Source organism: Platichthys flesus, chromosome 10 (assembly GCF_949316205.1).
Source record: "Platichthys flesus chromosome 10, fPlaFle2.1, whole genome shotgun sequence".
Taxonomy (NCBI): Eukaryota; Metazoa; Chordata; class Actinopteri; order Pleuronectiformes; family Pleuronectidae; genus Platichthys; species Platichthys flesus.
Genome location: NC_084954.1, coordinates 6,913,708 through 6,940,594, shown reverse-complemented (window position 1 = coordinate 6,940,594; position 26,887 = coordinate 6,913,708). Strand labels below are relative to the sequence as shown.

Below are 26,887 nucleotides of genomic sequence, written 5' to 3'. Positions count from 1 at the left end.
TTGGGGACAGAGGGGTGGAAGGATTTACAGACTCAGGTGAAAGTTCTGGTTTAATCCGTCACATTTTCTCCAAGGCCTAACAGAGCAGATTAAAAACCAGGGGAAGGACTTTCCTCTCCTCCTCAGTGTTCTAGAATTATGTTAATAGGCTTTTTTATTATTATTATTATATTGCCAGGTTTTAATCTGGTTTATAATTTTGGGATTACATGGAAAATCATGGAAGAAAATAATGATATTGGTACCTCAAGGAGAATCACAGTTTTATGCACAAGCACCATATAACTTGTTACATTTGTTTTAGTGCTATTATGACTGATTCCATTTCAACTGTCCTCGTCTCCTTACTCCGCTGTAGTTGTCAGTATGATGGAAGGTGGCTGCAAAGATTATTAATAAAGATGTCAGTGCTGCAGCTCAATCACTCACCTTTGCCAGTCTGGCCTTGTCGCTTAAATAAATACACTCTCTGCTCCCAAAATATATCACAATTTCAACTCCAACAACCACAACCGAGGAACAAGTAGATCTGTTCCTCGGTACTAATACTAATACTTCACTCTGTCCTGCAGACTCAGGCCTCGAGCTAAGCAACTATACTTGCCAGTGTAAATCCTGCATTATGTTTAATACAAAACCTAAAGGGCTCATGTTTAAATGGGGAAACGTTATTAACTCATAAACACAGGTGGACTGGTCTAATTTCATCTCTGCATTTTAAAACATGAGGAATAGTTTTAATCTCCAGATAAATTTCTTATGAAAGTTTGACATTTAAATCAGCTCGATGTGGTGGATTTCATGATCCTGCCCTGCAGCCGGAACATTTAACAGCTCTGTGCCGACATTTCTCTGAAAAAGAAACAGCTGCCTTCGGACAAGATGTTCACAGATTGTGGCTTTAAGATGAAGACTCACGTTTGAGGTAATATGATCTAAAAAAAAAAACACAGTGCAGACAATTTGAATGCTGCAATTTAAGTCACATTCACACTGCACCAGTCATTATTGATGTTCCTTTGAAATATACTGGTTTCTTTAACGTTTTATACACCAGTGAAAACAGAGAAATCAAAGTGCTGAGCGGAGAAAACATCAAATCAAACCGAGACCTTTCTTCTCAGCACCTACGGAGTACATTGTCACACAGTATGTATGCTCTGTATGGGGTGAATTATTGATCTAGATATATGAAAAAGTAGATGCACAGCTCTACTTTTTATTCTCTCTTCGTGGAACTGGAGGATATTTGAATCCAGATTTAGTTAATTTGTTTTAGAACGGCACCTAGCCCCTGTGTGTAGGTTGTTTATGGGAGTGCTCTCCTCTCCTACACTACGTGCCAAGTGAAAAAACTCAAATTTTGTATGAAGGTCTCTCTCTCTCTCTCTCTCTCTCTCTCTCTCCCTTCGTTGACTTACATTAGACAGTAGGGATGTATGGCTCTGAAGATCCCTGCCTTCGCCCTGAGCCCCTGCAATCACTTCAAATCTGATGTTTTCCTGCAGCGTTTTACCTTGTGGTCTTAAAATAGCTTGTGTGCAGCCTTGGTGGGTGCGTGGCGCTGCAGTTATCAGGAGGCCGGCTGATGAATACACAGATCCTTGAGACGGAATTGATCTCTATAGACTCCGTTCCCTTAAATATGTAAATCTGAATCCTGTGCTTTGCCGTGTGCGGTATTTTTTTTTTTCTTCCACTCTGGCAGAGAAATGCTCTCTATGTGACCTGTAACCCGGCTGTCATGACTACAAAGGATGCAGGAGACACAGGTACAGTGTAATCTCTGCTGAGCCCTGCCACACTCACATGATGTAAATGCACGACAGCATGCATAATTGCATTGGGACATACCCCAATAATTTTTGCCATTTTGCCGGAGTTGGAAACCAGGTTGACCGTTGCAGGGAAATTAAAAAACAATTATCAAAGCATCAAAATATAACGACAGCTGCATTTTAAACCCTGATCTGTAGCTATGTAGCAGACGCTTCAAATGGTTTGTTGTGTTCAATTATTGTTATCTTTTCTTACTCGCAGTGGATTTTTGATTTTTGTCTCTCTGAAAAAGACACAGATGAGTGGGGGGGGGGGGAGGAGACAGAGCTGCACAAAGGCATACGCTGCGCTGCCTCCGAGTGGAGCTGACAAATGGTTCTTCTTTCTTCGTCTGTTTTTCCTTTTTTCTAGCTCATGACTTCGGGAGGAATCTCGGGTCCCTGCTGGGTTGGAGATGGATGTGCCGCTGCCGCCGCTCTTCGATTTCTCGCGGCTTTGCAGAGTCATCCCGGCAGAGAGCGGCCCAACCCACATCACCTGCAGATATCTCATTTTTATCCCACTGAATCTTTATTCCTCTATCTCTCTCTCTCTTTCTTTCTGTGCTCACATGAGTGTCTACCTTTCTCTTTATGTCTCCCCTCTCGATCTTTTGTTTTCTGCCTGACCTTCAAAAGTAGTACACAACCTTTCCCTCAACACAAGCTGCTGTCTTACGTCCTCTCTCAAACGTGTTAAAAAACTGGTTTGGGGTTTTTATGGATCATGATAAGCTCTTTGGTCATTTCTGTGGACTATGATGGAAGTCAGAAACTGCACAGTGTCCATAGTGGAACCCTGTGAATGTATAGCTCCCTGTCAGAGCTGTGGTTCGAGTCTGGTTTAATGCATGTCCAAATAGACTAAATGTCCCCTCAGGGCTCTCTGTTACGTGGCATTAGTATTGATGTGTCTCATGAAAACAGAATCAGTATTGCAACACATTGCAGAGTGATGAGATTCTGTGCAAGGTGTGTCCTGCAGTAGTTTTTTTTTAATTCAGAGTGGGTGTGGCTAACATCCTCACTGCACCAAGGCAAAACTTCCACTGGAGAGATATATATATATTTATATATTTACAGGATATCAGTGTGATGGGTCATTCAACATAAGCTGGAGCAGCAGACACACAAGTACTGCACCTCACACGGTTCTGGTGTACATGAATCCCACTTTTATTTTCCACAGAAACAAAATGATGTTCGTGGTATTTATTTATTTTTTTCTGGTCGGTTTCCGGTTACATTTAAAACCATTCTATGAAAAAACTGTAGCACCAGAGCAGATTTTTATTGCCCATTCTTTGATAAAAATGTCAATTTGTGCTATTTTTCCAGTTTTTAACAGCTTTGATTGGGAGAAGAGACGTTTTTTCATTCTTGTATATAAAAAAAAAGACTAGCACTTCATCTCTTTTTTCCAGTCCTTTGCAAAAAACAAAACAGAGAAAACTGTATAGCATGTTTTTCCTCATTTAAATCACAACAAATACATTGAAAGCAAATTTTTATAAAAGAAAGAAAGAAAGAAATTGGGCGGCATTTAGCATAATCCAAGCACAGGAATCAGCTTTCATGATGATTATTATATATCTATATATTTATATGTATACATATATATTATGTTTATATACAAGTATGGCACTTGATTACACAAAAGCAAGAAAAACACTTCACAAATAAAAAGCAGTGGGCGCTTTGGTGTGTCATAAATTAAGGAAGTCACAGACGTTAGCATTTTGCAGCAAATTCACCAAGATACTGTTTTGCAAGTCAGCTATAAAGCAATGGAATGGTTACATATGTTAAGGTCAGTGGTGCAACACAGGCAACAGAAAAAGAAAACATAAAGTACGCTGGTCGAACCGAGGATTTATATACGTGTGCATATATAAATCCGGATGGTGGAGTTTGTCCTTTAACCACATGTGTATGGTGCCGTTTAATTAGGTTGGTGCCAAAAAACGGGTGGAGAAAGTAAATGTCTTACAAACACCGTCAGGTCAGTAGAGCACGTTTTTGGATAAGGTTCAGGCTCTCACGTGTTCACCTCCCCCCCACCCCCGCCTTTTTAGTGCAATTTTTTTTTTTTGCATTTACTCTCTTCAAGTAGCCCAACACAAGCAGAACAGCCCACAAGGAAGTAAATACGTGACCACGTTTAACATGGATGATCTCCACTTTCGCATCTTACACAGAGTATAAACGTTACTAAAAAGTTGCATCAGTGCAATAATAAATAAAAAGGAAAACAAACGTGTCATCCACGCATTGCCATGAAGTCCTTGAAAGACCAAAAAGAAAGAAAAACCAACCATCTGCCCACTCTTTGAAAAGTCATGACACGAATTAGGCGTGCGGAGCTGTCCGTCATATGTCCATCATATGTTTGTTTGTACATGTTATCACACCTTCCTCTTCCTCGTCCTGCTCCTCATCCTCCTTCACACATACGCCGAGTCACTGGACTGAGTGCGGCCGAAATTGGGCACACTCATCCTGGGCAAGTCCTTGTTCCGGATCTCGTAGATGGACTTCCTCCGCGCCTGCACGCCGCGCACGGCCGTTTTGATTTTCCTCCAGCCCAGGTGATTGAGCTCGGCCAGGTTGAGCACCACGCAAAAGCCGCTGACCGCGAACATGAAGACCAGGAACACGGTCTTCTCCGTGGGCCTGGACACGTAGCACTCGACGTCTTTGATGCAGGGGTAGCGGTCGCACTCGTACACCGAGGGCACGTTGAATCCGTACAAGAAATACTGACCCACCAAAAAGCCAATCTCCAGCGCGTTCCTGAACACCACCTGGATGATGTAAAACCGGGAGATGCCCTCCTGCCGCCGCAGTTTGGACTTTGTAGTTCTCATGGCCGAATTAGGGATCTCCTTGACCTCCAAGCAGTCCGGCTCGGCTTCTTTGGTGGAGTTCTCCGTGTTCTGGAGTACTCCGTTAACAATGGTGTTCTTGATCTTTTTGCTCTCGTCGCGCTTCAGCGAGTCTTGATCCTTGTCCAGCGTCAGGTACACCGTGGAGTAGCGCCGCTCCTTCTGCTTGGCCGACTGGTGCACCGAGTACGTGATGAAGCAGAGGCTCGGCGTGCACACCATGATGATCTGAAAGACCCAATATCTGATGTGTGAAATGGGGAACGCCTTGTCGTAGCATGCCTGGTTGCAGCCCGGTTGCAAGGTGTTACAAACAAACATGGTCTGCTCGTCATCATAGACGGTCTCTCCGACTATTGCTACGATAAGAATCCGGAAGATGACCACCACTGTTAGTAGGATCCTATGAAGAAGAAGAAGGAAACAAAGCAGGGACACACACAAACAACGTGAAAATACGTGTAAATATATCAGCGTTAAGCGGTGGTGGATGTGGTGGAGTTGTGCGCTGCCTCGGCGGCTCACGCGCACATTCCCATTCTTTTGTGTTGTATTTTTTCAACGGTGGAGCTGTCCAGTGCTGAAACTGGTCGCTCCTCGTGGATGCGACGTGTGTGTGTGTGCGCGCGTGTGAGGTTCCTTCGTATTGTGTGGTTTGGATGTGTTGTGTGATTCAATGGCTGAAATGAAACGCAAGCAATCGGCGTTGCTTCTTTTTTTTTTTTTTTTTTAAATAAACCTGTGTGAGCTTCGTTAATGGAAAAAGAGGTGATACCACCGACTCGCGCTCGATCTCCTCCCGCTACCGCCGGAGCGCACAACCACCACTCCAACTCACCAACACACATCAAATGGATATAAGTGCATGAATGGAAACATGAAATGACACATGGGTTCAAATTATGTGTGTGTGTTTTAGTTTTTTTCTCTTTGCACTTTGCAGCACCATCCCAGCTTTCTACTGGTTTACTCAGTTTTCTCGTTTTAGGAGGAGGACAAAGAGGAAGGAATCTGTGGATCAAGGTGGGGAAAAAAATCCACTACACAGACACGGAGGACTTGGCACCATGCTAGAGATGATCCTTGGGGCAGAGACGGGGGAATGGGGACCATGCTAAAGACGATCCTGGAGGCTGCTGCGATTCTTCGGCCGTTCTTGGTTTCTGTTGATCATCTTACCTTCCTATCATAGTAGAGTGCTGCTGGACAGCAGCCTCCAGGAGCCTCTCTAGTATAGTCCATTCCCCCATATCTGAGCATCCGGAGAAGACGAGGGCACAACGGCACTCTGTTCAAATCCCTCCAAAAAAGAAAGCGCGTTATTTCCTGTCCAGCTTCTCCCTGCCTCTCGCTGTTGTCAGCCTCCAAAGCGTCCGAATGAGGCAAAAAAATGCATCCGTCTCGGGATGCTGCCGCCGTCCCCGTTTCTCCCTGTCTCTGTGCGCGCTATCTGGTTGGTTCTGTGCAGAGCGCGCAGCGCCAGTGAACGTCCTGCTGTGTGTGCCGAGCGCCCTCACGACGTTGCCACACTTTTCCTTGTCATGAGAGTCTGAAGGGCTGATTACTGTAAGCCCTCCTATTTTCGATCTTCAGATCAGGTTGATGGGCTGCGCGCTGCTTGTGGATGGAGGGAGGTTGGATTTAATGTCTTTCCAGCGTTAATCCGCCTTTAAGTAGTCTCCCCCCTCCCCTCCCCTCTCCCATGCGTCACGTACGCGCAGACAGGTCGGTGGAGCGCAGCCAGGACTACCAGGGCTTCTGATGTTCGATATTTCAGTTGCGCGTATGGCGTGCGCCGTTCAGTGGACACTGTTGTGGACACCTGGGTCCACAGTGTTATAGCCTCTTCAGTTTAAGGGTTTAACTGTCAGAATCAGACCCATGACTATATATTCTTATAGTACTCAACTCCCTGAGGTTCAGAACTACATGTGCTCCACACACCAACAGCAGCCCCCCCCCCCCCCCCCCCTTCTGGGTTTATGGATGCCCCGTGTCCCTGGCACAAGGGTCAAGGTGAATTCCCTGCGTTTTTAAGTCATCAGTAATTGAGGGATTTAAATAGCTTATATAGTATAACAAAAAGCTATTGTTCTGTGCATCTATAACCAAAGGCTGCGGGTTGGATAGGGACTTATAACAGGACTCGGTCTCCGTTTCTTGGAGCGGATAGCCTCGCATGCCCCGGGGTTTCCGTCAGCATGTCGCAGGCTGCTGGCCCGGCTGGTAGAGCTGTTGTCTCCACCTCCGGCAAAGATGATGCTCTGAATACAGTGACAGAGTGAAAGTACCATCCGAGTTGCTAATCGCTTTACAAGGCAGTCTGCTCTCTACCCTCCCTCTCTCTCTCACACTCTCTCTCTATCTCTCTGTGTGTGTGTGTGTGTGTGTGTGTGAGGAGGTTTAAAAATAGAAACAAAATATGTGACCCCGCCATGCATGTTGCTGTGAGATTTGATCAACCTATGGTGTTGCCTTGCACGTGCACTAACATTAGACCTTGCGTGGAGGCACCGCTTGAAGTCATAGTTATTAATGTGATTGTTCTTTTAATCTAGAGCTTCATTAAGTGTTCATTGTTTTATATATTATTACCAAAGATTACCACCTGGCGCTTTTCCCCGAGTAGTTAAAGAAATTAATGCATTATAATAATATTAATAATAATTATTATTATTGTTATTATTAGTTGTTGATGTTGAGATTTCTAGGCATCCCAAGCTTTGTGAAACGGGGGATTACTGATCACGTGACGTCGGTGTTTTCAGACAGTGAAAGTTTTTGCGGTTTATTTCACATGAGGTAGTTTACCCTCCCCTCTCACCTTAATCTGTTCTAATTCAAAGCTCTGGTATCCTTCACTCGTCCGTCGCGTGTGGGGGAGGGAAGAGAGAGAGAGAGAGAGAGAGAGAGAGAGAGAGAGAGAGTAAGGGAGAGTCAGAGAGAGATTTTCTATAGTCTTGAAAATACAGGAACGAGGGTATGAAGGCAGGAAACAAACAAACAAACAAACAAACAAACAAAGACACACAGAAATAGGGGAAGGAGGAAAAGAAGGAGTCTTCTTTTGAAAGTCCAGATTCTCGTTTTATTTATAAAGCTATACAAATCCACATATACATTGCACTTAAGTGTAAACAAAGAATTTTACGACAACATACGAATTCCTGCTTTGGAACCATGAATGGGGCTTTTGGCACAGAAGGGAGACAGAGGGAGAGGAGTGTGTGTGTGTGGGGGGTTGCCTAGAAGCACTTCCTGTGGACGATGGAGGGTCCGGCCTCATCATACTCCTGCTTGCTTATCCACATCTGCTGGAAGGTGGAGAGGGAGGCGAGGATGGAGCCACCGATCCACACGGAGTACTTCCTCTCCGGGGGGGCGATGATCTACAAACACAGAGCACACGTGTTGATCTGCAAGGGCCCCCTCTCTCTCCCCCCTCTCTCCCCCCCTCTTTCCCCCCTCTCCCGCAGTGCTAACACTACAACAGCGAGTCAATACCTTGATCTTCATGGTGCTGGGCGCCAGGGCGGTGATCTCCTTCTGCATGCGGTCAGCGATACCTGGGTACATGGTGGTGCCACCGGACATGACGTTGTTGGCGTAGAGGTCCTTGCGGATGTCGATGTCGCACTTCATGATGCTGTTGTACGTGGTTTCATGGATGCCGGCAGATTCCATGCCTGTGCACACACGCAGCGGCCAAGTCAGTGGGTTTAACCCCCATCACACACACACACACACACACGCATGCACGTCCGCACACACACACACACACACACTCCCTCGCAGCAGAGGGCACATCTGACACCACCCTCAGCTGCCTGCGCCTCCAACAGGTGCTGAATCGTACAGCTCCGGCAGCAGCTGCCTGGCTCTGCGGCGCGTGCCGGAACAATGAGCTTCACATGACTCATGTCTATTTATCGGCCACGAAGCGGTAAATCTCAGGTGGATAAACTGTGACCCCCCTCCAGTCGCCGATCCACACTTGGCAGCCGAGCGCTAATGTGAGCGAAAAACGCGTCTATCTTCAGAAAAACATCCACACTCTGAAGTTTGATCTGATGCTGATCCAGGGATTTAGACACGAGCAGCAGTGGAAGAAGTATTCAGGCTATTTACTTTGGGGAAAGTAGCATAATGACCATAAGGTAAATCTCAGTGAAGTACAGAAATATCAATAATACTTCATCTGACATAAATGCTGATTTATTAATAATACTTATGTTTCTATGTCACGTTTTGACATGTTAATTGAAAGGTATTCAGGTGAAAAGAAAAACAAAGATAATTGTATATATAGAGAAGCTATTTCCAGTGTCCAGTTATTACTACGTAGCATCGGTTATGTAACAGCTTGTGCTGTGATATAATGTAATGTTTGATGTAGTGCGTCAATTTGTTTTTGTAAATCACATAAATGGTGTAGAAGAAAAAGTGGAACTATGAGGACAAAGTAGTACCTCAAATTGTACTAAAAAAATTGCAATAGAAATACTTAAAAATGTATATTTGTTTCACAGAAATGTGATTTCAAACTTCAGCTGCAGTGACACACGCCCATGCACATACAGTTAAGCTACAGTATGTGCATGTGTGTGTGTCACTGCAGCTCAATCAGTGCTGGGCTGCACGCCCTCCTCTTCACTCACCGATGAACGACGGCTGGAAGAGAGTCTCCGGGCAGCGGAAACGCTCATTGCCGATGGTGATGACCTGACCGTCGGGCAACTCGTAGCTCTTCTCCAGGGAGGAGGAGGAGGCGGCGGTGGCCATCTCGTTCTCGAAGTCCAGGGCGACGTAGCACAGCTTCTCCTTGATGTCACGCACGATCTCACGCTCAGCTGGAAGGAATCAGACATGCACAACGTGGAGTTGGTCAAATGTGTGGCGTGTCAAGACTTGTCTTCTCTTCCCAAAGGTTTATTGTATATAGAGAAGATTTCCCCCATAATAAGGAGTGTTCCCAGTTCGTATTATTGTATGGTGCTGATGGATGATTGGAACATCAAATATTCTGTATAATCATTCTTTGGTTTGTGTTTGTGTCAGAAAATGTCCCTACATGGTCACTGTAGAAGCACACAGAGCTTAGTTTGCCCCGACCCTGGGTCACCAGCTGCTACTCACCGGTCGTGACAAAGGAGTATCCACGCTCAGTCAGGATCTTCATGAGGTAATCTGTGAGGTCACGTCCGGCCAGATCCAGACGCATGATGGCGTGCGGCAGAGCGTAGCCCTCGTAGATCGGCACGTTGTGAGTTACACCGTCACCGGAATCCAGGACGATACCTTCACGGTGAACACGCACAGATTTATTTCACCTACCCGCGTTAACTCACGCGTTAGAATCCCTGTTCCCGCCCGGTGAATGTGCCATACCTGTGGTACGTCCGGAGGCGTACAGGGACAGCACGGCCTGGATGGCCACGTACATCGCGGGGACGTTGAAGGTCTCGAACATGATCTGGGTCATCTTCTCTCTGTTGGCCTTGGGGTTGAGGGGGGCCTCCGTCAGCAGGGTGGGGTGCTCCTCGGGGGCCACACGCAGCTCGTTGTAGAACGTGTGGTGCCAGATCTTCTCCATGTCGTCCCAGTTGGTGATGATGCCGTGCTCGATTGGGTATTTCAGGGTCAGGATGCCTCTCTTGCTCTGGGCCTCGTCGCCCACGTAGGAATCCTTCTGGCCCATGCCGACCATGACGCCCTGATAACACCAACGACCAGAAATATGAATCATTACAGATTATAACATCTGCAAATAAATGTAGAATTCAGTTTTCCATTGAAACATAGATACGTAATTTTGATGCGCAGTTACGCACAGATAATCTGGCCCTCATCCAACACCATAGATCCTTATTTCCAGTTACACGTGTCCTTCCAATACTTCATGTGGAGTTTATGAATAGTTTGCCTGATTTACCTGGTGACGGGGTCGACCCACGATGGAAGGGAACACGGCGCGAGGTGCGTCATCGCCTGCGAACCCAGCCTTCACCAGGCCGGAGCCGTTATCGCACACCAGGGCGGTGGTTTCTTCGTCGTCACACATGGTGTCAGATCTGCAACACGCACAAACACACACAGAGACACATGCACACACAAACAGACACACAGAGACACACAGACAAGCACACATGCACACAATGTCACTTTTAGATCTTTGGGTCCAATCATGAAATTCCCTGTTTTATTTGAATATGGTGATTGAAAATATTGTCTCCCTCTTTATAGATAATCACAATAAACAACACACACACATGGTCTTAAACAGTTTCAACCAAGTAAATCTTGGTTAGTCGTGGTTAATAGTGATTTATTCTCACAAAAGTAACAGTTACAATAAAACGAAGGGCTTTTGAACAAAGCTTAAGGACAAAACAAACAAAACCTGAGATAAAACAAACTAATAGACATAGAAAATACACATTATTAATCACACATTATGAATCATATGAGCACATGTTTTAGAATGGTGTCAGTATTTCACATTGTCGTTGCTGGGTCACCGGCGTTAGTGATGTGAAAGTTAAAATCTCTCACAGAAGCAGTAATCCACACAAGGTGATGATGGAGCACAGGCTGACGCGGGGAGACGACCCGTTTCAGTTAGATGATGATTTGCGGTTAGTCAAAGATGGAAGTCTCTGTCATGAGTGTTAAAGTCCTTCATCCATTCCCCCTTGTGATGAATCCACTGCTCTGCCTTTTGTTTTTCACTCACCAGATCAGCACCAGGCACCGGATCCTGAGTGTGGAAACCAGGGGTGCCCACATGTCACCACGGGCCAATTTATACCCGTGAGCGTGTCAGCGAGACGGGGGACGAGCAGTGCGACCCCCCCCCCCCCCCCACCGTCTCCATATTTGGTAGCCCATTGCCCCCGACAGCCAGTCCATGAATGGCACGACAAGGAGAGGGAACTCCCGCGTGGACATCTGTGCCTGCCGCCCATGTATGGAGCAAAGAGGGCACAACAACAGGCTTCCTTTTGATCGGCAGCCTGCCGATAGATCACAGGGACTGAGAAACACCGCTGTCACCGTCCAGGGCCGACTGTTGGGACTGATACCAAGAATAAGACATATGTCGAATGCCAGAAGAATAACAGAGGTTTAAACAAAGGCAAACGGAGGGATGGTCGAAAGGACACAATCAGAGGAGCCACTGGATTTAAAACAGAAAGAGACAGGTTTATTTCTTGAGTCACAAAAACATCTTCTACTTGTGTTTTGGATCCAAACCACGACGATAAGCATTGGTTTGAAGACCTGTGAAATGAATACATCTTCAGATTTCTGTTTGATGATTAGTATCCTGTACGTTTCTCTTGAAGTATCCTGGATTACATGAGCCTGGCAGGACACACAGAGCAGACCAGCACCAAATGAACAAACCATTCGTGTTCCACAGCCGGTGGCAGCAGCTGTTTTACTCCAAACCCCACGTTTCAGATTCGTCTCAGTGAAGACAGACTGAAGCCGCTGCCGCAGACCAAACATTCCCTTTTTCAGTTCGGTGTCCCGTTAGATTTCAGGCAAATCCTGCACGTACACTCACAAAGGACGGCATGTTGCCAGACTCGCCATATGGCTAATGAGATCATATGTTTGCTGATGCATCCACATATTTAATTTACATAAAATCAATCAGTTTTCATTATTATAATGAGCTCCTTTGAAGTTATTGATGCGTCGGCCGTGCAACATGCTGTGTCTGCAGGTGAACATATTTGAAATTAATTAAAATTCATACTCCCTCGGTTTTTCTTTTGCATATTTTACTTTCTTATTGACCAGACGGACAGAAATCTTAGTAGAAAAGAGATAAACTGTTTATTAAAACATATTTCTGATGCCATCCGAGGAACAGTAAACTAGAAGCCACCAAACAGACTCGAAAACAGAGAGGAATACTTTGACCTAAGTATACTACCAGTGAATTATTCTCCTCGGCATATTTCTCGTCCTCAACACAAACTCATCCCTCAAACACCCGCCACCAGATTAATGATTATCTTTTTTATCTATAGTTAAAGTCCAGGTAGTGTGTTCCTTCGTGTAAGAAACCTTTACAGGTAAATCAAAAGTCATGCTGATGTAATTTATTTTTCCCGACGTCCAAACGAAGAAGGAGAAAGGAACATCTCTTGTTGTGACATGTGCCATATTCTGTCTCTACTCCTGCGCTGAGGGAAGAAGTAGACGTGGGACATGACATTGCCGGTTTGCTGTCGACAGACGGAGAGCAAACTCTGAAGGCTGTAAAATAACATTGGCTAAGAGCAGTGGATGGTCCCACCACAAGGAGGACAAGACAAAAGGGCACAGCGAGCCATGAATCATATGCTGCTGTCACCCGACCCCGAGCCATAACCCTTCACTGTGTGACTCTTTGTTTTGGTCTTATGTAATGACTGGGAGGCTGGGGTCCGCTTTAAACATCCGCTTGCCCCAGTATTCAAGCAATGCCCACGTCTAATGGCCGAGTTTAGCGAGGTCTGTCAGCGCAGGGCACAAATAAACCAGATCAAGAGGGAAAGGAGAGTGTGCCGAGGTGTCCAATTCCTCATTTCGGTGATTGTCCTTTCTTCACCGTGTGCCCAGGAGCCATCACTGTTAGGCGAAGGGCTCAGGATGTTTATGATAATATTGTTAAGAGTCTAAAATATTTGTTTCACCCACTCCCAGAGCTTCGTGCCCGAGCCTGGATTAGACCCAGAGACACTTGGGGACTGCTCAAAGTCCTGCAGTGTGACTTTCACTGGAGCTGTTGCTGCTGAGATTAAATCGTTGTGGCACGATCATTCTCCTCCTGCTCGCGATCCCTCAGGAGCTCGGCCTCATTACTCAGCAGCAGCGATGAGATAATAAGGACAAAACTGTCCAGAACAAAAAACATATTGATTTTCCACGGGAATTCCACATCATAAACCGAGTAGAAACCCTTTAAAGAACCCTGAGGGGAAGTCGTTTGCCCGGCGCAGGCAAGGTTTTGTGCCTAAATCAATAATGTGCACATATACAGGAATGTCCCTCTGCTGGATCGTACCATTTGAGCTGTTCATCAAAAGCTCGCTCAATACAAATGGTCTGAAGGCACTTTGTTCTTTGCAACATGCCGCATTTATCCGGGTTGAGCGTCCGGGGCCATTTAAAGGTCACAGCAGAGAGAAGACATGGAACATATTGCTCGGTGACAATTGGGGTGTCCTCTTTCTGGCCCATGACAAGCTGTTGTCTACCTCTAAACCTCAGAGGAGCATGGAGCTCGGATCCTCATCCCTCCGGCTGCAGCTATAACACAAACATATGCTCGTTCATCATTACTGACACAGTGGAGGTCTCACGTTCCCCAAAATAGTTTGAATCCACGAAGATGAACAAGACGCTCAGAAGACAGGTTCTGACTCTGATGCCCCCCATCAGAGTCAGAACCTGGGGGGGGGGGTAAAAGTTTGTGTTTTTCATCCGACTGCAACATGATGAAATGAATCAAAACAAACTGCAACAGCATTAATATTTTAAACGCAGCAAATGATCAAAGATGAAAAAGAAGTGTATCTGATATATTATGAATTCATACCAGAGTGTTTATCAAAAAGAGGAGTTAATTCATCACTTTATCAGTTTTGTGGTGTGGAAAGATTTTTTAAATGGTGGAAAATACCCATTTTTTGTATCGGGCAGCCTTCTGTTGTAAACGGTCAAAATTCAGAGAGATTGAATTTATAATTTAATGAAAGATAATAACTGTTTGATTATTTATTTAGTTGATTATTCATTTTCATTCGTACATAATTCAATCTTTTAAAAAGTATAAAGTAGTATAATGGTGACATATCTAGATTTGATCAGTTTTTCTTTGATCAGGTGATTCCATCAAACTTCTCACTACATTATATTTGTTTCATTGTGAGAAATTGGCCATTGTGTTACTTGTTATTTCCAAGCACGGGATCACACAGGGACAAATATCGATACACAGTCCCAGTGCTTTATATGATAATGGTCTGGACACGCTACCACGTTCCTAAAACCCAGAGGACGTGACCTCGGTGTCCTGGAAACCCGACATTTCCCTCATCGAACTGTAACTGAAACTAAATTCTCCAACTTCCAACCCGATGAAGCTCAAACAAAAACAAGCTTCCTCATTAAAAACCCTCATTAGGAAAGTGGACGCCTGGAAAAGCTCTTCCTCTCGTGGTCGGGAGAATGGTTCGACTCCGACGCCTGGCGGACTGAGATTTCCTCCCAAAGCCTTTTACCAGTGTTTCCACTTCACCTCGTGTGTGTGTGCATGTGTGTGTGTGTGAGGGTGAAATTACAGAGCAGTATGTGGTTAATTGAGTGGGGAGGCCTTATCTTTTCCCCCCTCTGTTTCTCACTGTCTAAACCTCCCAGGTCTGCTTGCAGCCAGTAGGAGCAGGCTTTCTTTCCATCACCAGTTTCCGACCCTGCTGAGGAATTCACCAGCTTTCCCTCTCGCTCTCGCTCTCTCTCTCCCTCTCTCTCTCTCTCTCTCTCTCTCTCTCTCTCTCTCTCTCTCTCTCTCTCTCCTTCTGTCCCTCTCTTTTTTAGCCTTCAACCTCCTGAGGGGGAAAAAACTGAGATAGGTGAATCAAATCGTGGGATTCTGGCTTCTTGCCTCAGGAGGTTTGGGAGCAGACCAAAAAACAAACAATCTTACTCGGTCTCATATGATCATAAATGTTGCTTTACACACCTCATTTTTTCCAAAAGGGGAATTTGTCTGAGATTCATATCTAGCATTAAAAAGAGTGAGTGAGGTTTTGGTCGGTGATAGCATCAGTCAGTAGTGAGGGGGGTTAAAAAAAAAAACGAAAACCTGCTTTTTGGATTGAGAATGAAATATTCATGAATCCAATTTGAATAAGCTTGAAAATAGACAGCTACCCAGATTTCTAGGTAGGCTGCTCAGCATAAGTATTTCGGTATAAGTCTTTGCGAGGGCTCCCTAATTCTTCAATCCCCAGCTATTTCGGGGGTTGCTGAAAAGGCACAGTGTCACTCACGGCTGATAGGAAAGCTCCCGAAGCACCTTGCGAATTTCAGCTACAGGCTTTCACTTTCTCGCATATGTTCAAAATTAATTAATATACATATCCGCGGCAATAACGCATCAGTAATTCCAATATGTTGCAATATGCATCCACGCTGTTCACTAAAGGGTTTCTGCTAAATCTGCCTCGAAAAGAGAATTTTCCACCAGGGATCAATAAAGTATTGCTGAAAGTATTTGTACTTGTTGCCCCCATTAAGTACTTCACTAGTAAACCAATAGGTCATGACAGTTGCGGCTTTATTGCGTCTCCCTGTGACCTACTTTAACCCCCGGGGATTTCATTTTTTAACGTTTCATGTTTCATGTTTTACAGTTTCCGGGGCTTCGGTTGGACTTTTCAGCCGAAGCAGGCCTGTGAACTCACTGTGAAGTTTTGGCTTTCAAGCCGGATTCAGTCCCAGACATTCTCAGATATCTGATCTAAATCTGAAATGCCACAAACTTATGTCAACTTTGAAAAGTTTTGCCGATAGACAAACATCTGGAGTGGTAGGACTCAAGTATGCAGATAAAAAAAAAATAATTACACATCCAAACTCTTACTTGTGTAAAAGTATGCAAGTACTAAGAGACAGTTTTACAGAAGAATAAGTTCTCATATGCAGGAACCTGTGATTGTGTTCTATATATTATATGATTATTACCACTCATATGTTCAAGAGCATCATTCCGTCTCTGGCTGTGTGTTGGAGAGCCCCGTGGCATGCACCACTGGCACAGAGCAAAACTACTTAAAATATCAACATGAAACTTTTTTAATCATATGACTATTATGTCGCGCTCAATTAACCTTTTCATAAACCTTATGACCACTCGAGAAAGTTTTTGATTTGCCACGGCGGGCAGTAAGGATAAACACAGAATAAATCTTATGAATTAACAAGTAATCACTTAAGACAGCGTGTATTTTAGACAATGTTGTTTAATTGGAATTTTTTTAAACACAAAACTACACACCGAGCTGTGTTTTCAAAGAGGCTCAGGCCTATAACTCCTACGTATAAAGTGGCAGCCAGGTATTTAAATATCACGTATGATAAATGGTGCTGAGACAGACAAGCATGTTCACATTTTCTGGAGACAATGCTGCTCTCCTCTTCTGGACAATATGACCTGAGAGTGAGAACCGCCGCTCACAGGGAAGCTGGGGTGGACAGGTGTTTCTTTGCTATTCCTGCAAGCTTCTCATGGGTGTGCTGCCTTCCTGTCCATCAATTTAGTGGACAGTCCCCCATGCATGGTTCAAGTAGCTTCTCCGACTTCTCCAGTTTAGCCAGCTCCGGTGCAATCAACATCGAGATGTTGGTCCTTTGCTGTGGCAGCAATCGGACCCTTGTTTCGCTGGATACGTTTGATCACCTCCAAGGCAGAATTCCACCGGGTGGCCACATCTTGAACTAGCGCCTCTTCCTGCTGTCCTTGTGCAGTTAGTTGTGCTCTCATTGAGACGGGACTTATCATTTGACAGGCTGTGTTCAATTCCTCTGAACAGTTCTCCGCTGTATTTCACGCCTCTGATTTTTCTACTTCCGATGCAAATCTCTGGCACAACAACCTCATAGGTTAACGCGTTAACTTTGAAAGCCCTAATATTCATACATCCCCACTATGTGTGAGAGGCCATTCAGGGTTCGGCGTCTTGTCGCTTGGTCCTGCGGAATTTGAACGGACGAACCACTCTCTTTGCCACTCTGCAGAAGAAGTTTTTGACCCTTTGAAATAGTTTCTTCTTAAAGGGTTTTTGACTGCTTTTGTTGACATCATCATCTACGGGTGTGATGGCAGCCGCAGATCCAGTGTTGGAAGAAATGGAGGTTGACTCTTCACTCGATACAGTGTTTAAGGTACTCTCGTCCAAATTATCCAAGGGGGAAACAATCATGAGCTCAAGGGCAGTGTCTGCATAGGAGCTGGTCTCCATTTCATCGACCATGTGAACCATTGTTATAAACGGATGTTTAAGGGCTTCACTGGGACTAATCCTCTGCTCAGGATCCACTTGCAGACAACATTTCAGGAGGTCGAAAAATGCCATCTTATCCTGAAACTCAAGCTTATCCTGTTTGTCTGAGATTCTTTTCTTTTTAAGTTTCTTCTTAAAAGATATATAACTAGACTTGTCTGTTTCTGGCTCCTCGTTATACTTCTTTGTGAACTCCTCACGTGTCATCAATCTCCATCCTGATTTATCCAAAATGAAAAGATCCTCGCTGTATTCTCCAGCATCCAGCAAATGGTCTGCTGGCTGACCCAACAGGTCCACCAAATTTTCCATCCAGCCATAATTACATTCAGAAGGGAAGGGGGTGTCCACTAAAAAGAGTACCAGCATGATGCAACCCAGTGACCAGATATCAACAGCTTCGGTCAAGGGGAGGCCCAACATGACTTCCGGAGCCCTGAATTGAGGATTCTGCCCCAGATGTCCAATTTCTGCGTCACTCGCTGGGATGGCCAGACCAAAGTCAATCAGCCGGAGCTTGAATGGATGATCCTTGTGATTGACAAGCATCAGGTTGTCCCATTTCAAGTCTCCATGTATGATGCCAAGACCTTTGAGAGCTTCAAGACTGACCAGTAGCTGGTGAAGCACAGGGCGAATTTCATTGAGACTCAGGGGCAACCATGTCCTCTTATGCATCAGGTCGAAAATGCTCTCGTCTAGCATTTCAAAGACCAAACAGAAGAGGTGATTGTACTTGAAACTGTCAATGAATTTCACAATGTTCTTTTTGTCCGAGTCAAAGACACTGACCGCTTTTAACATCTCCACTTCCTGAGAGATGTTTTCATCATCAGCATTTATAAATTTGATTGCCACCATCTTGGCATGGTCCAAACTGAAGCACTTGGCAACTTTGCCGAAAGTCCCCGTACCATGTATGTCCATGACCACGTAGCCCGAGGTATTGTGGTATATAATATCATTTGTCGCGATATTAATTGATTCTAAGTGTGAGCTTGGGCCTTCTGACGTTGTATTGGAAGACATTGTGGAAGACATGTCTTGAAGATGTAAATGACTGACTGATGTATTGGCAGGTGGGTCCCAGCACCTCACCTCTTACTGCTTTATTCGTCCTTCATGTCAACCCATCAAAGGAAGGTGTCTTTGATGCATGCATCCGTAGTAGTAGGAGTACTTGCTGAATACCACTTTGTAGCCACAGACAAAACAATAATCAAAGGAAACATTAAAGAATGGCCGCATGGCCAGCTAGGGCGTAGCTTTGAATCATAGAGATTTACACCTACCTGGAATTTCCTTTGGTATATAGGTGCATACAATTAACATAAAAATACAATAAGTACTTCACATGAGATAAAATAAAATAAGAAAATTTTCACCACTTTCTACATTACTGCAAGCTTTAGCAAGTTTTTGAGCACGTTGAAGCCCTCAAAAAGCCAATTCATTGTACGGAAGAATAATAATAATACAGATAAAACAGTTTGGGACTGCAAAGCAGTACTGAGCGGGCCCGAGCACATGCATTTTGAAGTGTTGCATCGTTTTGCATGAAAAAAATAAATAGTGAATATTTACACATAGAGCTGTTCAGGCTTGGACTTTGATCACGAGACAGAAGTTTGGATAGGACAATGCACAGTGGAGTTATGACAACATCGTCTCCTTTGGCGAGAGAGAGACGTCACATTTGCAAGACTTAAAGATTCCTTTGATCTTTAAACACCGACACTGCAGGAGTGGAGTTTTTTTGTTTACGGCTCAGCATCAAAGGATTCATGGTCAAGAACATTGTGTTTTAATGGCGTGTAATCAAACTTTGAGCTCCGCCACGGTCACACCGCGTGACGAATAATCGCTCTTTTAATAACTTTTTATCTCCATCTTGTTGTGATGACACTGATGTCAATTTGAAGTTGATCTGATGAAAGCCCTGGTACAAGTATGTCAAATAAAAAATGTGGAATATGGCCAAAATAAGATAAGATAAGATACATTTATTGTCCCACACACATGCACACACACGACATGCAAGGGTGAAATTTGTTTTCTGATATGACCAATCTGGTGTACACAGGAGGACACACAGAGCAGAGGGCAACCATGCACGGTCCCCCAGGGAGCAGGTGTTAGTCGGATTTTCTGCTCACAGTCCTACTTTCTGCCACTATTCCACCGCCTCTCCCAATGGCAACTAAGTGCAAAATAGCAGGCTTCCTGTAACGTTTTTCAAATTGCACGTAAGACTTTTTTGTTTGTCTGGTCATGATACACCTGTGTGTCGATTTTTGTGAAGATCGGTCAATGTGAGCACGTTCCGGGGGTCTCGGGGGCACCATTGAGCCATTTTGCGACACTTTTATGCAAATTCCTCCAGAATACGGAAATGTTCACCATTTTCTAACTTTCTGCCAATTTTGGTAAGAATTTGATTATGTTAAAGCCCTCAAAAAGCCAATTAATTTGCCTGTATTACAGATGAAAACGCTGAGAATGAAAGTAAATCTCAAATATATGAGCTGCATGTTTTGTATGGAAAAATAATCAGAATGTTAATTTCTGAAATGTAGTGAGGAGGTTTAAAATAATAACCAAGATGTCAATACTCAATTCCTTAATGGCTCAAACCTGCAATCATGTGACGTACATCACATCTGTTAAGTGCTGAGTCATGCTGCCGTTTACTGTGACCAAAGGGAAATGTTCCACTTCACCTCTGACACCACTCGACTTAAACACATTTCCTCTGATCAATGTCTTACTGCTGTTTTAACTATCAATCAATCTTTCAAATATCGAGATAATTTCCACGACAGAAACTAAACCAGTTGCAAAATGACAGTAAAGCTGATAGTGGAAGAACAAGAACAAGAACCTTATTCTGAAAAAAAAGGGTTTAAAATTGAATTTACTATACAAGAAACAAATCAAAAAATATAAAGCAATTCACAAAATAATTACATTACATTATGATAAAAAGACTGTTATAACTTGCAGCTTTGTTTCTATGTATCATCACAGTCCCTTTGGATCCAAAACAACATGGTGACAATGCATTTTTCACCTGATTCCTGATGGTGTTTAAACTGATTATTTATATTATTATATTACAGTCATTGGCTTTTTACTTGACATCATCTCCTTCCATTCATCCTTCAACTATGTGGAGTCGATTTATTAGGACTTGGAGATTCAAACACACATTTCTGACCATCTCTATCCAAAGTATAATGTTTCTGAGTGAGCTCTCCTTGTTTGTGCATGGAGAGCTTTTAGGATTCGTACAAACCGGCCACTGTGCAATGAACTCTTGACTTTATGCATTTACAACAGTGTTAATGTAAAAGTGCAACTTAAAATAACCCTAAAAGCACAAAAGGCACATTAGCCCCGAACCCCCCCCACGTCTCAGATGAATTCTCCTCAGTAGCCTTCACAGCCGGTTCTCCTTATCCAAAGCTCTTTCTTTCTCCCGTTCCTCTGGGTGTTGTTCTTTCAAAATTCAATAACTTACTCAGGCATGAACCCACAACGTCAAAACTTCAGGGCCCCCGTCCACTGCTTTGAACCACTGGATTGTACTTCTTCAGAGCTTTTCTCTGCATAAGATGTTGGATTTCAAAGCATCCATCCAGTCTGTGTGATTGGGGAAAGAGGCCTCAACCTTGAACCTTAAAACAAAACTTTAATGACAAGTTTACTTTTTCAGGCCGTGGCCGGTTGTCGACTTTGCTCAGACGACTTCACAGACCCTCAACGTTAGAAACAATGAGAGAAGAACGAGTGTCTCTGAGCCCCCGGGTCGGACACTTCACACACCAGCTCAAGGATTTACATGTTTTTCACGAGAGATGCTGACAATCTGTGTTTTATTTGCGATCTGCCGGCCGGAGTTATAGCAGCTCTCCCACTCTCAGCCACTGAGTTACTACTTTAACTCTTGTTTTCTGAGGAGCTGTCAAATGTTTTGCTGATAAAACCTCTTTTCTGAGTCTGTTTATTCCACTTTGGTCCGTTTGGTTCTCAGCTTGTTGTCTGAGCATCTCCGGGTGTTTTCCATCAAGGAAAAACATTGCAGCATTAGGTTATACATTAATTATAGTGAAGCTTCTTAGGGGAACTCATCTGAGATCAACTAAATTCAATGTTTTTACTCAAGCTGACTTCTGTCCTGATGCTGCTCCTCTGATTTACCAAACAAAGGACAGGTTGTTAACAAATGTCTTCCTAGAAATTACTTCTTATCATTCACCCATGCACAACAGTCCAATAGATAATGAAAATCCATATTTGTCATACAATTGCACCATGCATGTAAAACTGTGCCTTGTCACAAACATAATTTATCAAGGCCCTAAGTTTGTCTTATGCATCACATCCATAATTATTCCATCTGTAACTTATATACAGTATTTTAACAGCACCTGCAGTTTTAACAATATAATAAATCTTATTATGCGGCGGCTTGATGCTTCCCTTCAGCGGCTGCAGGTTTGGATCCGACCCGACTCTTTGCTGCACGTCTTCCTCGCTGTCCCTGCCCATTTCATGCTTAATATTAATAGAGAACATTTTTAATTTTATGTCAATCAATTGACCCAAGTAATCAACTATATCCACTGTTAAAATATAAAGTCATTTAATTTTCAGCCTCAACTCACACACTGAATCAGAATTCAATCTTGGCAAATGTCAAACAGTGTGAATGAGTTTCCTCCATGGCCACAGACGAGATGATTAACAGAACTGGAAACTATTTTATAATTTCACATTAACAAAAGATGATGTATGCATGTGGAAGGTTAGCAACTCTTAGTTCTTTCATTTTATTTTGAAACCGTCTCTCTGCCTCTCCGTCTGACTCATATTGGGGAAAGCTACCGCCCCCCCCCCCCAACCCTGAAAACCAATAAGTGAGCAAACAAACTGATCGAATAAAACTTTAAAATCCTTCCGTTTCTGTTACTCTACATATCTCTCTCTATTTATTTTCACCTCAAACATTTCCCCACATGGTTTCCCCACCTCACACTGGATACAATAAACCAGTCAACAAACACAGAGGGCAAGTTCAAAGCAGTTTTAATCGTATTATAAGTTTCCATTCAGTTCATTTACAAGTCTAAGCATTCCTATTGTCGAATTGACGTTTTCATTCCTATCTCCCCCGAGCAGGGTCATCATGAATGAAGCAGCGAACACAGACGAGGAACACAAAGCCTTTCTCCTTCCTGTCAAACCCATTCAAATTTGAAATCCACGGTTAATTACATGTTAACTGAACAAAGGGGAAACCATCTTCCAGACCTTCCGGACCTTTTTGTCGCATTAAATGCCTTTAAGATTTCTCCCCTGTACTGAGCTCAGATCATCTCAGGATGTCAAAAAAACCAAAACATCATCAGTTCTCCTCTGACGTTAAGGATGATCTCAGTAGAAAAGCACCGATCTCTCCTTTGACCACTTTGCGTCGTCCCGTTTCCGGGTCTCAACACAAAGGCTTGCCGTGCCTCATGTTATTGGCACAGGTCCGGCCCAGGTTGGCCCCCTCCAGGAGCAGGTCGGAGAAGCGGTCCAGGCCGAGGCAGGTGGTGAGCGGGCTGACGAGGCCATAGAGACCCCCCAGGGCGATGCTCAGGGGCCAGCCGAGGACCAGCAGGACCACAAGCCAGACGATGGACCAGAAACAGGACCCACAAGAGGCCATCCTAGACTGGGAGAGGAAGAGGAAGTGACCAGCTGGAGGATTTAACTCATGAGAAATATAATCGTGAACAGGATGAGTAATGTAGACATTCTGTGTAGGGCTGTGCAATAATACAAAAAACTATAATTATCGCAACCTAAACCTACTTCCGAATTATTTCTTCTCATTAGTGCGCTGTCCTCAAACAGTTCTACAATATAACGTGTCTTCTTTATGGATATCGAGCTGGACATTGTGTGCAGAGCTGTTTATAAACAGAAACTTTGCGTTCATCCTACCTGGTTTACCTGCAATGAGTAAGATTTTGTAGTCATTGCTCTTCAAAATTAAAGCTCTGATTAAAGCAGGAGTACAACAAAACAAATGTTGAGCTTTTACTTTGAAGACAACTTTTCTCAAGAAGAAGTGATTCTATTAATGTTGATGAAATAATAATAATCAAGCGGGACAGGTATTACTGGCCGCAGGTCCTAGTTTATCAGAGGACGTAGAAGAAGACATGTTCAACTCGGTCCACAGACTGAGGACATCCTGCCCCGCCCTCACAGCTGCAAAGTGCTGGTCGCCACTTTATTCAATGTTTTATTCATATTGAATATTATATTATTATTTTACAGACGCTTATATTGAATCAGTAGGATCGATATTTTTTTTCTGTTTGCCATTCTCTGCCCATGAAGACGAGGTTCAAAACCACAACCTGCACTCGGTCCAACTTTAAATAACTTAAAATAAACATTTCTCACAATATATGCCGAGATTGACCAGTGATGAAAATGTGTATCTCGATAAAGGCTTTGGCCAAATGGTCCAGCCCCGACCTGTTAATGGTGAAGACAGAGCTGGAGCTGGAGAGGAGATCTGTGGCCGGCCCACACAGCGTGTCAGTGACTACAACCGCACGAGAGGGAGATTGTTCCTACGAGCGGCCGCGCCTCCTCAGCGATGATGAGAGATTATCAGATTGAAATGTGCCCTGTTGATGATCTGCATGTACTTGTCGGGATTATAGGCAGTGGCCTTGACAAAGCATGATAAGCTGGCAACCTCAAGCAGTAACCACCGGGCCGCCCACTTACACAGCGCCGAGCGGTGGCACCTGAGTCACCCACTAATAGCAGATCAGCAGAGATCGTGCATAGTAATGAGCATCACTTCCTGTATTGACGCTGATAACGCACGGCGGCCTGGAGGATGACGCGCTGCTATTTTGAGCAATTAAAAAAATAAAAGAAGAAGCCTGTTGTATTTTCTGCCGTGAAAAACTGCTAATTGGAATCTAAGCAATGTGTGAATTCACAACCTGATGATTTATGCAAAGTTTAGTGACAAACACAGAGGAAGTGGAGGCTTCTGCTGCAGGGGGAAATTTGAGATTGCCAAGAAATGCAATATTAAGTTAGTTAAGAATACTGCGATGAAAAATCGGCCCGAGGCTCAGCCTTGAAGTTGTAGATTGTGCAGCTGATGGTTTTGTAAGGAGTGTGAACGTGTTGTGCGCTGTCACACAGATTCAACGGTCACATCCTCGCTCCCCTGCGGCCACTGTGCTGCCCTGACTCGTGTGTAGTTCAATTTCCTGTTGTGACACAGCTGTCGCGTAGGATTGGCCAATAAATTACACATCCAACACGAGTGTGGGTCCCATGCTTTGTGGGAAACGCCCTTAAAAAAGGGAAAAAAACATGGCGTTCACTAAACCACAATTATTCTAAGAGCAGAATAACATTACACAAGCTTTAAAACCAGACTCTTGACTTCTGCCTTTTCTCATCACATGACACATTCTTCCAGTTCCCTTCTTTAAATGACTGAGAACCAGAATCCCCTTTTTGAGAGAGGACAGCTTTAAATACAAAATAAGACAAAGCTCTGGTTTCTGCAGCACGAGACCTTTTAAACGTGGTAATTATTTTGCACACAGAAAATATTAAGTTAGTAATCCTGCATGCTGTTAGTGTCTGTGAGGCTTCCACCCATTGCAAAAGTTAAATGGAAGCACTTTGCAAAGCAGCTCATAAACAAATGAAAACCTGTATAAAAGACATGTTCACCTTCAGCAGGGAGAAAAAAGGCTCTGGAGTGAGTCGGGTCCCGGTCTCCTTCTCGTTTGGACCTTCCTTTTTCCCAGTGTCCAAGACCCTGTGTGAGACTTTCCACAGATGCTGTGTGTGTGTGTGTGTGAGAGCACTTCCCACCAGTTAGCTCTAATTTGCCACAACAAGGTCCAACTGGCAGCTGAATTCCCCAAGAGCCCAGCGGTGGAGGAAAAAACTCAAAGTTAGTGACTGGGAGGTTTTTAAGCCGGGGGGGCGGATATTACACAATGCAAACATTCATGTGACTCGAGGAAAACTCTGTCTGGGGTCATGTTTTTTTTAGAGACCCACATGTGGTTAGGAAATCATGTGTGTTTGTGTTATTGCTGCATTTAAGCGTTTATTGTGGTCGAGCTGAAATTACGACATATTTTCAGGAGTTAGGTGATGCGGTTCCCTCGGTCCCGGTCTTGTGGGATCTCTGCCAAACCTTTGGTCTGTAATTCATACGTGCAGCCTCAGCTGACGGAGATTATCTCCCCTTATCTAACCCCTCTCGTTCTAATCCTTTCCTCAGCCAACCGAAACAGAGCCTACTACTCCAAAATACTCGCGTGAGCCGTGGCTCTCACAAGATAAAAAATAAAAAGAGATTACACGACTCCGCTCTCGACTGAAGGCAGGAAATGTGTCTCTGCACATCCATCAACACATGCTCCTCCATCAGGTCTGTGGACCGGCCCGGGCGAGAGCAGCTGTGCGGCTGACCTGTTCGCTCCGCTCGCCTGAGGTATGATGTAACAATCAACCCCTGGTGCATGATAATGAATGAATTTCCAGTCTGTGTTTTTGGCTGCAGGGCTGTGGACTGTTCTGACCTCTCCATTTGTCTAAGGTGGACTTGTATTTAAATTACCTCGTCCCCGTCCCGGTTGGAACCTGACTTTCAAACGGCTCAGCTACTCGAGTTTGACCCAGATGAGATGAGCTCTGCTGCACCGAGCGATGTGCTGCCACCGCTCCATGCAAAGTTATGAATGGCAGAGGATTGGGAGCTCGCTGGTTGAGTGAGTGTGTACATCCAGAGGGCAAGACGAAATCCCCCAGCATGCACACTGGCCCCCGGGTGAAGCCACTGACCTACAATTGCAGCTTAGTCGCAGCTTGTGTAGCTGGTATAGGCCGAGACAATCAGCTTTGAGTTGTGCTTAAAGCGGAGGAGGGAAACAGATGAATGGATAGAAGTATCATGACGGAGATTTTGACACTGTCGGCATGTGCGTGTGGGAGAGATCTATAGATAAGAGTCTCTCTCTAAGAGCATTACACACTCTGGTGGGTGCACGGATACTAAACCATGCCATAGACAATG

At 44.3% G+C, this 26,887-nt stretch overlaps 2 protein-coding genes and 1 long non-coding RNA gene across 3 annotated transcripts; all 3 read right to left on the bottom strand.

Moving 5' to 3' along the window:
- Window positions 1–2,917: 2,917 nt before the first annotated feature.
- Window positions 2,918–6,353, bottom strand: LOC133961395 (gap junction delta-2 protein). The gene is made up of 2 exons (XM_062396484.1): window positions 5,882–6,353; window positions 2,918–5,105 (listed from the first exon to the last, which is right to left on the bottom strand). Exons 1-2 carry the CDS (start codon window positions 5,950–5,952, stop codon window positions 4,262–4,264), a joined length of 915 nt encoding a protein of 304 aa, XP_062252468.1. The 5' UTR covers window positions 5,953–6,353; the 3' UTR covers window positions 2,918–4,261.
- A 1,391-nt stretch (window positions 6,354–7,744) lies between these two features.
- Window positions 7,745–11,525, bottom strand: LOC133961769 (actin, alpha cardiac muscle 1). Its single transcript, XM_062397112.1, has 7 exons — window positions 11,436–11,525; window positions 10,635–10,773; window positions 10,091–10,415; window positions 9,839–10,000; window positions 9,361–9,552; window positions 8,207–8,388; window positions 7,745–8,091 (listed from the first exon to the last, which is right to left on the bottom strand). The coding sequence occupies exons 2-7, from the start codon at window positions 10,761–10,763 to the stop codon at window positions 7,948–7,950; spliced, it is 1,134 nt and encodes a 377-aa protein (XP_062253096.1). The 5' UTR covers window positions 10,764–10,773; window positions 11,436–11,525; the 3' UTR covers window positions 7,745–7,947.
- An 11,309-nt stretch (window positions 11,526–22,834) lies between these two features.
- On the bottom strand, window positions 22,835–25,771 carry LOC133961382 (uncharacterized). Its single transcript, XR_009922000.1, has 2 exons — window positions 25,531–25,771; window positions 22,835–23,482 (listed from the first exon to the last, which is right to left on the bottom strand). It is a non-coding gene; the product is annotated as an uncharacterized LOC133961382 (long non-coding RNA).
- Between the last annotated feature and the right edge of the window lie 1,116 nt (window positions 25,772–26,887).

Excerpts from the sequence above, each read along its gene's own strand:
- LOC133961769 (XM_062397112.1), bottom strand. The coding sequence starts at position 10,763 with ATGTGTGACGACGAAGAAACCACCGCCCTGGTGTGCGATAACGGCTCC. Across the intron at positions 10,416-10,634 it reads TGGGTCGACCCCGTCACCAG|GGCGTCATGGTCGGCATGGG; the intron begins GTAAATCAGGCA and ends TGGTGTTATCAG. Across the intron at positions 10,001-10,090 it reads CGCCTCCGGACGTACCACAG|GTATCGTCCTGGATTCCGGT; the intron begins GTATGGCACATT and ends TTCACCGTGAAG.
- LOC133961395 (XM_062396484.1), bottom strand. The coding sequence starts at position 5,952 with ATGGGGGAATGGACTATACTAGAGAGGCTCCTGGAGGCTGCTGTCCAG. Across the intron at positions 5,106-5,881 it reads CACTCTACTATGATAGGAAG|GATCCTACTAACAGTGGTGG; the intron begins GTAAGATGATCA and ends TCTTCTTCATAG.